The 14,247-nt window shown below is 49.9% G+C and overlaps 1 protein-coding gene across 6 annotated transcripts in view; it reads left to right on the top strand.

Annotated features, from left to right (window-relative positions):
• GAS7 (growth arrest specific 7) overlaps window positions 1-14,247 on the top strand; it is a 255,175-nt gene that overhangs the window by 83,624 nt on the left and 157,304 nt on the right. For 3 of the 6 annotated variants that reach the window (XM_050919755.1, XM_050919756.1, XM_050919754.1), the window contains exon 1: window positions 4,079-4,253. The exons of the other annotated variants lie outside the window; for them this stretch is intronic. In XM_050919755.1, the coding sequence (XP_050775712.1) occupies window positions 4,230-4,253 (24 nt within the window). In that variant the 5' untranslated portion in view covers window positions 4,079-4,229. Of the gene's footprint in view, window positions 1-4,078; window positions 4,254-14,247 lie in introns of those variants that run through there. 6 annotated transcript variants of the gene reach the window in all.

Here is a 14,247-nt window from a genome sequence, read left to right as displayed (position 1 = left end):
GAGGAGTAGAGCATTTGCCAGTGTTGCTAGGGCTCCTCTTTCTCCTTCCTCCCTGACCCCTCGCTCACTGATTTGGTGAGGTGACCCACTTTTAGCTTTGCTTTGGGTCACCCAAAGGCATCTGATCTTTCCTCACCTGCATCTGAAAGTTGGCAGGATCTTGGGCTCCCACTGCATGCCTGCTGTGGGTACCAGTGTGAGTATCTCTGTTTCCCTGCACCCAGCATGGGCATTGCATAGCAACGCACCCCACCCTCCTTGAGTATGGAACCTGAGCGTGCGATCTCAATGTGGTCAGGCCCTGCCTGTGTGGCTGGAGGTTCTCTGCCCTTTGCTCTGCTGGTGGCTGAGAACACTGCTCCCTGAGGGTGGGTTTCAGCAGGTCCCCCAACGGTGAGAGAAGGCTCTGGCAGTCAGGCAGTGCTGGGGCAGGGCTCCTCTTTCGCTCTCTGCTTCCTTTGGCTCCGCTGCTGGGGTCTGCTTCCTCCTACCTTCACAGCATTTCTTCCACTGTGCTGGAGGTGTGAAAATACTCTGCCTCCAGCCACCGCCAGCCTCTCTGCTGCCCCAGTCCTGGCTCTGCTGCCCATGTGCCTGCCTTCGCCTCTGCTACTGCCACATCCACACCCAGCCGTCCCCCCACTTTTCTCTGCTCTTCCAGTGCCCCACTCCTGGCACCACCACCCCCATCTCTTCATCACTGCTGCCCTGTGTTGACTGCTGACATCCCTGTGCTCATCTCTGCCCCTTTATTGTTCCCACACCCACCTCTGCACACAGTTGCCTTCATGCCTGCCCCAGCATTCCTGCACACCCTGTGCTGTGCTGTTGGCTTATGAGAACTCCAGCCACAGTGATCAGTGAGGGAACGGCTGGCTCACCCTGTCTGTTGTGTGGGGGCAAAGCAAGATTGGTCCCTGCAGGACAGGACGATGTCTGGTGTGTTATCCAATTCCATTTGATTAGCTCTAGCAACTGGGATGGGGCCTCTCTCCCTTTCTTAGGGCATTTCCTTTCATGCCTAACAGCTCCAGCATGGAAGTGACATAGCCAGCGTGTCCCCTTCCCTAACTTTGCCCTGTCACTGGGCAGATGGCACAGTGGGAGCTGCAGGCCTGGCTTGTGCTGCTGGCTCAGCCATAGTCGGACTATTTCAAACCAGCCAAACAGCCCCCTTGAGCCTGGGAGATCACAGGGTCCATCTATTCTGCAGCCATAGCCCTGTGGCAGCAGGCCTCGGAGCCTGGCTCAGCTGCCTGGGGCTCACGAGAGGAAATCATGAGTAATGTGGAGAAAGTGGATAAGGAAAAGTTATTTACTTATTCCCATAATACAAGAACTAGGGGTCACCAAATGAAATTAATAGGCAGCAGGTTTAAAACAAATAAAAGGAAGTTCTTCTTCACGCAGCGCACAGTCAACTTGTGGAACTCCTTACCTGAGGAGGTTGTGAAGGCTGGGACTATAACAACGTTTAAAAGAGAACTGGATAAATTCATGTGGTTAAGTCCATAAATGGCTATTAGCCAGGATGGATAAGGAATGGTGTCCCTAGCCTCTATTTGTCAGAGGGTGGAGATGGATGGCAGGAGAGAGATCACTTGATCATTGCCTGTTAGGTTCACTCCCTCTGGGGCACCTGGTATTGGCCACTGTCGGTAGACAGATACTGGGCTAGATGGACCTTTGGTCTGACTCGGTATGGCCATTCTTCTGTTCTTATGTGCTACAGGGCTAAAAATAGCAGTGTAGACATTTCTGCCGAGTTTCAGAGCCCAGGCTCCACTAGATAGCTGCAGTGACCTGTGTTGGGGGGTTGTGAATGATGTCAAGTCCTTACAGCTCCTCAGCTGGGAGGGACTAGAAACACATGCCAGAGGATGGTTCTTGTTACTTCTAATCCTACCCCTTGTGCCCATTACACAACCCATCTCCTTCCTGAGTTACACCTGCAGATATTTGTCTCATGCCCTAAGCTTTACATCTCCCCTTGTTAGCACACCAGGCTGCCTGGGACAATAGGAGCCAGGGACTTGAATCTGTTTCTCCAGGCTGCTCTCCGCATCTGCTGCCTTGCTCGGAACTGCTCCCAGCTGGTCATTGTTTTCCCAGTGTCAGTTGCCCAGAACAGACCCCATGGTTGCAGGTGCATTTGCACCTCAGCCCTGTACAGAGGGACGAACCTGTCTTTCTCCCCTGGATGCCTGTGTGTGTTCACTTTAAATATCTGTTTATGCTGGTGCCCTATCACATTGCAAACTCATGTCTAATTAGGTCCTCAGGATCCCTGTTGCTGCCTCCGAGCTTCGTCCCTCCCATGCAGTAGGGGTGTGGGGTCTGTTACCCCTGAAGGATCAGCGGCATTTGTCCAGCTGGAATCTTAGAGTGACACTGCTGCTGGGGGTCACTTTGTACTGCTTCTCGGTCCCCACTGAGGGTCAAAGTTGCTCTTAATTTAGTGTCCTGTGCAAATGTCACTAGTGCCCTTTCCTAGCTCAGCTGTGAACATGTGACATCAGCTGGCACCGAGCACATAGGAGTGGGGGTTGGATGTGCTAACTCGAATTGTGTTTCTCTGGCAAAGCTCCAGCCCTGACTTTGCCAGCATGTGATGTGAGCTACTGCGACTCTGGTGAGTTACACAGATGTTTCCTCTCTAGGATCCCTCCTTTTAATGTGGGTTTTCCTGTCGTTTGAAAATGGGAAACAATTTTTCTCTGTTGAGCAAGCTGAACTCATCTCACAGGGTCACTCAGCTTGGAAGGGCTCAGGGGCCACGTGCAGCACGAGTTCCCGCAGTCAGCTTTTGCTGTGCGAGACACCTCCACCTTGTCATGGCTAGAGAGGGCTCAGGCTGGCAGCCAGGCTGTGAAACTCTGCCGAATGCACTGAGCAATTCTGGCTTCTCTGGGTACTGGCAAACCTCCAGGGAAGAGTAACTATAACAAGACCCTGCAAATAATTCCTGGGTTGGGTGGAAGTCTGAGAGGAAGGGCAAGTTCTGCAGGGAGCCTGCTGAGCCAGCTGCCCCGCATGCACGCTGGCTCTGCTGCAGGGCTGCCCACATACAGCGCAGCCAAAGTGCTGGGAGTGAGGGGTGGCAGCACAGGCCTCAGCGCTGCGGCTTCTGCTCTGCAAGTGATGCTCTTGTTCAAAAGGAGTGACTCTGGGCCAGTTCTCTGGCCTGGTAGACAGGAGGTCAGACTACACAGTCACAGTGGTCTCTCCAGGCCTTGGAATCTATAAGACTCTATTAATTGTCTTCTCTTGCTGAGGTTCAGATACCTGTATTGGGGGTGGGTGGATGTGTGATGCCACTGGAGGCTAATTGTCAATCTGCTCTGAGAAGTTACTTGATTTCTCGTCCTGGTATATTGGCCATAATGGAATGCTTCTGCCTGGGTCTCCCTAGTTCGGAGTCTGGTCTCAGGTTATGTGGCTGTGGGAGCTCTGGTGCAAGGTTTCTGTGAAAGTAGTTAGCCCCCCCCCACCACCTTCCAGCTCTTCCTGTCTCTCAAAGGAACTCTGCTGACTTCTCTGTTTCCCGCTGGGATCTCTCCCACATTTGCTGCCTCTTTCGCTGTGACATGCTGTGATCTTAGCTCCTGGAGTGGCAGGGGCCTGCCTACATGTCCTGACAGACAACACTTGGCTTAGGGGAGAGAGGGCTTGTCAGGGATGGCAAATCAGGCGTGGGGTGATTGTCATTAGATGTCCTGTTGCCTCCCTGGTCTCGCTGTGGGCATGTAGTTCCCTGCAAACACTCCCAGGGTAGAAGCTTAAGGGCTCAGGGTTGGAAGTTTCAAAAGAACTTTTTTCAAATGATACTTTAGCCCTTTTTCAGTTCTGCAAGTGCAGAGGGGAGTAGGAGGAGTCCCTGCAGTTACATGTCTTTCCTGCTCTTACAACTTTAAAATCCCTTGTTTCTTGCAATGACATGCTGCAGACAGTTAGTTCCTTAATGGGCCAATGCATTCGGGTATTCCCCTGCAGGAGACACTTGTCACTCTCATGCATGAGAGGAAGAGGCGGAGTGTTTATTCTTCTCCCAGCTCTGCCACACTGTCATAGCCGGAGATTTTAAGGCCAGAAGGGACTCAACCTGACTGACCTCCTGCAGAACACAGAACCTTGCCCAGTGACTCCTGCATCCAGCCAATAACTTGTGGCTGAGTCAGAGCAGAGCTGTTAGAAAGAGACAGACAGCCTTGATTTACAGACTCCGAGAGATGGAGGATCCACCAGGGCCCTGGGTAAGTTGTTCCAGGGGTTAATTACCCTCACAATCAACAATTTGTGCCTTTGCTCCCACCTCAAATGTCTCTAGTCTCAGCTTCCAGCCATTGGCTCTTGCTCTTACTTTGCTGGCTAGACAATTTTCTCCTTGTGTAGGCACTTCTAGACAGTGATTTCTAATTCTCGTCAATTATCCTGTCAATAATTCTCCTGCCATAGAAGAACTGGAAACCATCATAATAAAAAGGCCTTGAAAAATCATACAAATGAGAGGTGAAAAAGCCATATTAGGTCAACTGCCGCATCTCCCTCCTCCCCATGTGCCTCAGCCAGGGTTTCAGGGTACACAACCGCTAGTTGTTTTGGTGTTGCAAAGCTCAGGAACAATGCTGCATACTCTCGAGTGCCATCTTCTGATACCTTTTCAACTAACTTACTAGTTTACATCTATCAGCTGGCCTGCTGGGTGACTGTAGGAGGTCGCTTCGCCTCTCTGTTCCTGTCCCTCTCTTGTCTGTCTGTTTAGACTGAATCTTCAGGGCAGGAGCTGGCTCTTACTCTGTGTTCAGACAGCCTTAGTTCAGCCCTGACCCATGTGCATATGGACCAAAGCTTTACACCAGCCAGGTTGCTGGTCATGTTAACCAGCCATGTCTCGTTATGTCTTGTACTCCCCTGCCGTTCTGGCTCCATCTCGTGTCTCTTGGCAGCAATCTGGGGCAGGGACCATATTTGTGTCCTGTTTCTGTGCAGCACCGAGCTCAGCAGGACCCTGCTACCTGACCTGGCTTCCTAAGTGCTACAGTAACACAGATAAATAATAATAATGAATTATGATGCAGTCTTTAACAATGCTAGTTGAGATGTATGCAATGAATGCATGAAGTGGGTGTGAATAGGGCAAATAGGCAATGTGGCTGAAAATTAATGCCTATTTATGTAAATATGTGTAATTTAGAATCTACTGTTTTATGTTGGCTCTCAACCGGACTCCTCCAGGCACAAAAGTATCTGAAAGCCATTGCTGCTTTCCCCCCACCCCCTAGAAAGCACCTGTGCATGTTGCATTTCCAGGGGGTGCAGTCCCAGCCTCAAATTCCCCTCTCTCCTGGGAGGTGCGCTTTGCACTGACTGTATACTGGCATCAGGCAGAGCAGTCAGGGCCAGGCGCTGTCAGTTGAACTCCTGTCTTTGTCCTTTATGGTCACATCCAGAATGTATGCCGAACAGGGGAAATCATTTCTTTCCCCCTAGTCGATCCTAGTCATTTATACGCTTTAATAAGCTCAGAGCTGCTTTCATGTGGACTTGTTTATGTCATTTGGCATATTTGTTTGTCTCTCTGTATTAGCTTAAGCTGATTTGTTTGACTCTCTGTATTAGCTTAACCTAGAAGCAGGACAAAAATTACATGCAGGGGAAGGAGAGATTGTCATTTCAATTTGGGATTCAGAAATAATCAGGAGAGAGTAATTGACAGCACTAAAAAAATTCCTCAACAAAATCTTTGTACAGGAAGACTTAGGGTTGGGAGTGCGCAGCAGTCATTTAGGGCGGAATACATTTACAGGGATGATGTCATCACCCAAACACAGGTGTTATGAACCCAGGACATTCAAAGTATGAAACCCAAACAGTGATAAAGTCCAGAAATGCACGTAAGGCACCCAGACTGACATAACTCTGTCCTGTGGTGACAACATGCAGTTCAGAGGAGGGGAGAGGATCCTTGAGTCCAACATTCTCTGCTGTTAGCAAATACTGTGAATCCCACTAGCAAAATATATGTCACTTCCCCCTCAAGTGGTTGGTTCACAGAGAGGAAAACAGCCTATTACTGCTACCAGTTACTCAGTAGCTCAAGTGGTGAGGTCTGTGCAGCAGATCTAAAGGTCCCAACCTTGCAGATGACAAATACTGTGGTCCTGCCATTTACATTTGTTTGGGTAGAGTATTGCTGGAAGGGGATCAGCTAAATGGAGACAAGAGAAGAAGGAGGGGACATTGGCGGGAAGAGCTGGGGAGTGCGACAGGGCAGGGGAGATGGAGGAGAGCAGGAAGAGGGAGGCAGGCTGAGGTGAAGAGACTGTGAGTGAAGTGGTGTGAGGGGGCTGGACCAAACAGTAAATCAGCACAGGGCAGAGAATGGCCAGGGTGCAGCAAGTGGTATCATCAGTGTCGAGTGGTCCCTGCTGAGGCACCTACTGAGTGAGGCTGCTTCTGTGCCTTTTCCTCCTGCCTTTTGTGTCTTTGGTCTCTGGGGCTGACTCCTCTCTGGAATTCATTCTTCCTCAATCCTGCCTGGTTTAGGGAAGGAGAGCACTGCCTGGGCCCTACTGCCCTGCTGGTGGACTGTCTCCCTTGGGCCGAGGATACGAAGAACTACTCCTGTGCACTGAATGGGATAGGGTCCCATGGAAAACTACTCTGTGAGGAGGGCATTCAGCACGTGCACACACACACACATAGGGCTGCAGAAAGGTGGGGTGGGCAGCTTTAAATCGGCGGTCATGGCTTTAGTACATTTGATAGTGATCTGAAAAGATGAACTCTCAACCTGAAATTGTTTTGAAAGGTTCCCCTCTCGGCTCAGCTTCACCGGTGTGTGCAGACTGCCACATGCTACTGGGGAGCTGTGTAAAACAGCCAGTGCATTGCAAATTGCATGAGTGTGCCCCCTACTTCCTCCGTCCTCTTGTGCTTGATGTTTCCCTGCACATCCCCTGGAAATTCCCACTGACCATGCCCCCCTCCATTCTTCTGAGCCTTTTGTCTGCTGCATCCCCTGCTGACCTCTTGCCTCGTCTTCCCCACCCTCCTGCTCTCCCTGTGGGGTAGATCTGGTACAAGGAGTAGTGGCTGAGAAGAAATATTTAGGATTAATGGTAATTTTTGGCCATTATTTTTCATAACAGAGTGTCTCTGTCAGCAGAGGTGGCACATAAAATCTCCATCAGAGAAACACATGAAGAATTCCCTCTGTGAAAAGATAAGGGGTGATACAGGGCATTACAGTTCTTTAAGTGCCTATTTTGCAATGAATCTTAACTCCTCAGCTAATTAACAGATTAACTTTAATCCATTCTGTGCTCAGAGTAAGTGCTGCATGTTGGGGAAGGAGACACTGAGTGCTTTGTACATACCGAGAGGGTGAATCCCTGCTTTGAGTGCAAAAACCAACTAGTGGGAAAGGATCCTGTGCAGGACTAATCCTTGAAGGTCTAGACCTGCAGCTCCTGCCTTCATGTGTGATTTTATTGTGTTGTTATGGATCATCCTTGCCTCTCCTGGGACTGTTTGCAATTCACGATGTGAGAGTCGGGGATACTCCCTTGTCCATAGTACTGCCCTTGTGCATAGTACATCCAAGGCAAACATGTTACTTCTTGGCTATGGGAAGCTGCACAGCCAGGACTCCTTACTTCTGCCCAGCCCTTGGCGGCACTGCACTGGGTGTGTGGATGTGCCAGTGTTGGTGGGAGGCTTGGCAGCATGAAGCAGAACAGCACATTCTGCCTGCCTAACCCAGGCCTGCCAGCCTCCCCCTCCCCCTGCCCCACCCACAGCTTGTCCGTGATATGCCACTTCCGCCTCTGCTCAGTATTTCACAAGCAGGATGTTTTAAGCAAAGTTGGTTCCTCATGCTTCCTGGCAAGAAATAACCATTCCCCTGAAATTTCTCTGGCACGTGATGTTTCCAGCATATGGACGCCTCCACACAAAGTGGCGATTGTCTCTGACTGAAGGGTTGTGTTACAGGGAGCGCCTTCGCCCTTGTCTTCTTGCCCTGCAGAAACTGTGCTGACTGCACAAGTTGTAAAATGACAATGCCACTGATTTTGAGTTCTCTCCACCAATACCACTATAGTCCCTGTGCAGCAGCCTATTACAATATCCTCTGTGCTTTAGGCACTGCACGAGCTTGGGGGAATGGAGGTCTCCATTCCCTGAGACGACTGTGTGACTTGGTGCAGCTAGCCCTGTTCCTCTCTCTCCCCCCAGGCACTTCCTTCCTGTGCCTCTTTATCTGACGTGGGCTGATGGACTATTTATCCCACCCAGCCTGGTTAGCTAATTACCCCAATCAGCTTCCTCCGGGGCACAGATTGGCAGTTAAGTGATCAGGGTGCAGGCTCCCCTGTTCACTCCCTGCACTCTGTTCCAGTGGTTTGACACAGTGTGATGGATTTTCTCAGGTTGCAACCTGAAATGAGGTACTGCTGAGCCCTCTTTGCCACCAACCTGGGCTCCCTCTCACACTGTGATGTTGTTGCTAAGCAACAAACTTCTGTCAGATCCTGCATTTACACAGGCATCCACAGGCAAGGACACACCCAACTGAGTTACATGAATGCTTCTCCCAGCCACTCATAAACAAACAGTGGGGAGGCTCCAGCCAGTTTCCCCCAGCTCCCCGGCCTTGCACCCCAGAACTGTACCATCTTGCCCTGGTCAGACGCCTGAGCAGTGTACATTTATAATCCAGGTTTCCCCTCCCTCACTGTGGAGAGAACATGCACCAGTTTTTGTTCCTGAGCAGACTTCCCAAGCGCTTCAACCAAAACACACTGTTTTACGTAAAACAGGTTCTTCTTTGAGTGGCGTCCCTGTGAGTGCTCTACTTTAGGTGTTGGTGCATCCCTGCGCCACAGATCGGAGATTTTTTGCAGCAGTACTCGGTCTGGGGAGGGGCACGCTCAGGAGCTGTCTCATGCAGCTGTTGGCGCCTCCTGTAGTGCGCGCACCCCGACCGTCCCCTCTGTTCCTTCTCAACTGCCCTTGGCTGCAGACGGAGCTCCACGGCAGTGCTGTCTTTGATACATTGGGCGGGGAGGGGTGGGGGGGAGCGGAAGTTACAAGTTACACAGGAACTTCTTATTAGTCTATACTTAGTTACATAGTTTCATTAGTCTTAGTCTATACATGGTTCCATAGATTCATTAGTTCCTCTTAGAGGTTTTTCTTAAAAAATTACTTAGTTCTCAGTTTAGGAATAATTCTACAATTTACCACTGCAATTAACTCCTACCCTCATCTATTGAGAGGGGGGGAGAGGCTTAACTGAAGTCATGTCGGGCTCAACAGGGTTTAAAAAGTGTGACTCCTGCTGTGAACCGATGGCAGTCTCTGATGGCCACGCATCCTGCATCTGCTGCCTGGGAGAAACTCATATCTCCCAGAAATGCATACATTGCAACAAATTGAAGTCAAGAGCAAGACGTGATAGGGATCTCCATTTGAAAATGCTTCTGATGGAGAAATCTTTCCAACATCCACAAGAGATGTCCTCCAGGGATCCCATAAACCAAGATCCCTACGCGATAAGGCTCCGACTTCCAAAACTATCAGGAAGCTTTGACCTCTCCAACAAGGGACTCTCACAAAAAGAGAGCTTCCCTAGCAAAGTATTCACCCTCAGTGCTCCACTCATCCAGAGAGAGTACTTATGAGGCACCGGGCTCCTCTGGCACTGTCCCTCAGTGGACCTCTGCCGACGCGTGGCACCGGAGTCGAGACGTCAAGTCTCTTCCACAGCACCCACCACCCCGGTGTGAAGAGCAACCAGGAGCATAGCTAGGAGGATAGCGAGGGAGTGGCCGCTCCCTCACCAAGCACAAGTGGCACCTTTTTAATTTTACTCATCCAGGAGCGAAAAAAAAAAGGCCCCACCCACTGCGGCGCTCTTCCTGACGAGGCGGCGCTCCGAGTCTTTGGCGGCAGGACCTTCACTCCCTTCGGGTATCTTCGGTGACACTGAAGCTTCATCGCCAAAATGCTGCCGAAGACCCATGGAGCAAGTGAAGGTCTCGCTGCCGAGGTGCCGCCGAATACCCAGAGTGCTGCCCCCCGTTAGTAAAAGCGCCGCAGTGGGTGGTGCCTTTTTTTTTCTGCTCTCCCTCTTCCCTCCACCTGGCTACACCACTGAGTGCAACACAGGCAGCGGCACTGCGATCAATGCTGCCACCACTGGCACTGACTCCAGGTTTGATGCTGGCGAACAAGCCGAATCCGGCACTAGTCAGCGCTCCAACAGTCAACTGCAACCCCAAGGCGGGACCAGCGCAACTCCTACATCATGCTGACATGGCGGTTTCTTCTGCACTGCAGTCACCACTACTTGGCACCGATCACTCCCCGAGCTACATAGCAGAGTACAATCCTTCATCTCCTGCACCGATCTCCATGCATAGTGGTGAGGAAGGAGATGTGCAGCACAACTGCTTCTCCTCTCAATGTTCATCGCCATCACAAATGAGACCACTATGAAGCCTAAGCGCTAATCCCTCTGAGCATTTACAGTCCTGGTATGCACAGCACTGGCCTTACCTGCTATCGCCTTACCCCATGCAATGGCCACAATGGGGTCCTTGGGCCACATACCAGAACCCATATTCCCCAGCCAGAAGAGGATTCAGAGAACATCCATCCTTACCACTCAGAGAAACCTCTGACCCCCCTGAGACAGATCTAGAAGAGGAAGAGAGACTATCACAGGAAGACCTGGGTGATTCACAACCTGCCCCACACTCATCTTCCACACTAGAGGAAGCGGTGACTCCATATACTCTGATAGTACCAGATGACCTGAAACCGTTCCAAGAATTCTTCAAAATTGTAGCAAACAGCCAAGAAATTGCCTAACATGAGATGCAGGAGAAACAACATAAGTTGTTAAAAATCTTACAGCTGCTGTCATTGGCCAAGATCGCCGTCCCCAGGGATGAGGCTATAATGGAGCCTGCCGAGGCCATATGGCAAACACCAGCATCGGCACCAACCACCAACAAAAGGGCTGACAGGAAATACTTCTTTCCAGCCAAAGGCATGGAATTTTTGTTTTCACACCCTCAAGCCTGTTCTCTGGTAGCAGAGGCTGCCAATCAGTGCAGTAAACAGCCTCATTTCCGCTCCACACCACAGGATAAAGAAAACAAGTGACTGGACCTCTTTGGGCATAAAGTTTATTCATCAGTCACCCTTATGCTCAGAGCTGCCAACTATTCTGCTCTACTAGCAAATTACTACTCTAACTATAGTAAAATACAAGAGCTCATGGAAGACCTCCCTGAGCACAAACATCCTCAACTCAACGCCATTATTAATGAAGATCAGATAATAGCTCGCACAGCACTGCAAGCCTCAATGGATGTAGTGGACACAGCTGCCTGAACAACTGCAACAGCTGTGGTTATGAGAAGAACATCATGGTAGTAAGCTTTGGGAATTCCAGAAGAACTACAGCTAAAAGTGGAGGACCTTCCCTTCGATAGGGAGAAACTATTCTCATCTCAAACAGACGACGTGTTCCATACCATGAAGGACTCCTGAGTGATGCGGCATACGCTAGGCATACACCCACCACCTGACAAATGCCCACGCTTTACACCATACCAGAGGTCACGAGACACCTCGTTTAACTGTCAACCACCACGATACTTCACTCAGAACAGACTCAAACAATGGGCATAGAGACGACAAGCTCCACATAACTAGGCCTCGTCCAACCATCCATCTACATCTAAGCCACAGTTTTGAAGAATTGGTTCAGGGTATGCACGACCTCCCGACACCTGTAGCACCAACAGATACTCCATCCCACAACTTTGGTCATTGCATACACCCATTTTACAGTGCCTGGGCTGCGATAACCACAGATCAATGGATATTGGAGATGGTACACTCTGGCCACACCATCCCTTTCACAACCATCCCCCCACCCTCCCCCTTCCCCATCCCTCCTCAGGAACCCATCTCATGAGCACCTTCTGCAACAGGAAGTAGACTATCTCCTACTGCTGAGTGCTGTAGAACCAGTACCACACCAATACCAAGGGAAGGGTTTTTACTCCAAATATTTCCTGACAGAGAAGAAAGGAGAGGGATGGAGACCACTCTTAGATCTCTGAAAACTCAACAGGTTCGTATGTAACCACAGGTTCAAAATAGTCACTTTGGCCTCAATAATCCCAGCGCTAGATGGGGGGGCTGGTTTGCAGCCTCAGCCTCCAAGATGCATACTTCCATATTACCATACATCCTGCCCCCCAGATGGTTCCTGCGATTCACAGTAGGACCCAACCACTACCAGTACTGGATCTTTCCCTTCAGACTATCCACCGCTCCCCACATAGTCTCAAAAACACTCGCGGTAGTAGCAGCATATTTACGATGCAAAGGAGTCATAATCTTCCCGTATTTAAACAATTGCCTACGCAAAGGTGTCAGTTGACAAGAAACGGCATGCATGCTGAAGACCACGATAGACCTGTTTCACTAGCTAGGTCTACAGATAAATGAAAATAAATCCACCCTGGAACTAACCCAGTGACTGGAGTTTATCGGAGCCAACCTAGACACCTTACAAGCCAAGACAATATTACCAAACCACAGATTCACTACATTGACAAATCTTATTTCCACAGTGACCATCAGCCCACAAACTTCAGTGAGGACATGCCTTCAGATTCTGGGACATATGGCAGCTACGACTTTCGTAGTAAAGAATGCCGGACTCCATATGCGCTGTCTGCAGCACTGGTTGAGCACGGTCTATGCACCCAGCAAACACTCTCTCAACAGACGTGCGACACTACCATCAAAAGTTATCCTCTCCCTACAGTGGTGGACATAACCAAGGAATGTATGCTCAGGAATTCCTTTCAACAAGACCCCCCCATCAGTGACTATTACAACAGATGCCTTCTGATCAGTTGGGGCTCTCACTTGGGTCATCACAATGTACAAGGCAAGTAGTCCATGATGGAAACCTGACTACATGTCAATCTTCTGGAACTCCGTGCAGTACACAATGCATGCCGCCACTTCCTTGCTATGCACAGAAGCCATGAACTTTTGGAGCTTGTGCATCCGCAATAATATAAACATCACAGCATCATGCCTACTGGGATGCCAAAACATTACAGCTGACAACCTCAACAAGTACTTCTCACAGGAACATGAGTGAGAAATCCACAACAGTGTTCTCAGCATGATATTCCAAAAATGGGGTCACCCAGTAATCAACTTGTTCGCCTCAGCAATAAACTACAAATGTCCACTCTTTTGCTCCAGGGCAGGCCTGGGGCTGGAGTCATTAGGGGACAACTTCCTCATCCCGTGGAATACATGGCTCATGTACATCTTCCCGCCAATACCACTGATCCCACCGGTCATCCGCAAGATATGACTCGACAGAGCATACATCATTCTCATTGTCCCCACATGGCCCAGAGAGACTTGGTTTCTGTACCTGTCACACCTAGCAGTCTGTGCCCCACAACCGCTGCCCTTACGGACGGACCTCCTGTCCCAGAACAAGGGTCTGACACTCCATCCAAACCCAGCGAAGCTGCATCTCAAAGCATGGCTCCTGTGTGGTTCCAACATGGAGAATTGAACTGCTCGGAGAAAGTAAAACAGGTATTACTAAATAGCTGTTGCCTCACCACTAGAAATACTTACTGCCACAAGTGGAGAAGATTCTCCCTTTGGTGTCAGCAAAAACAGCTGGCTGCCACCAAGGCGCCTCTATCTATGATCCTAGACTACCTACTAGAACTGAAGAAAATGGGGTAAACCATAAGTTCTATTAAAGTACACCTGACTGCGTCACAGCCCTCCATGAACAGATAGAAGGAGATTCAATATTCACTCACCTGATTACACCGTGCTTTCTTGCTGGTATACAGAACATGTACCCAGAAGCACGCCAACTTACATGGCCATGAGATCTCAATCTTGTGTTCAAATGACACACAAGACCACCCTTAAAACCTCTAGCAACCTGCTCCCTCCTTCATATGTCAATGACAGTCGCATTCCCAGTGGCAGCCATGTCTGCAAGACATGTCAGCGAAATAGGAGCATTGATGGCTGAACCACTGTACACGGTATTTACCAAAGACAAAATCATATTATGTCCTCACCCAAAATTCTTGCCCAAAGTGTCTTCCCCTTTTCATATTAACCAAACCATATGCTTACCTGCCTTCCATCCCAAGCTACATAAGG

The sequence above is a fragment of the Gopherus flavomarginatus genome, chromosome 12, assembly GCF_025201925.1.
Source record: "Gopherus flavomarginatus isolate rGopFla2 chromosome 12, rGopFla2.mat.asm, whole genome shotgun sequence".
Lineage (NCBI taxonomy): Eukaryota > Metazoa > Chordata > Testudines > Testudinidae > Gopherus > Gopherus flavomarginatus.
This window is presented reverse-complemented; position numbering and strand designations above follow the sequence as displayed.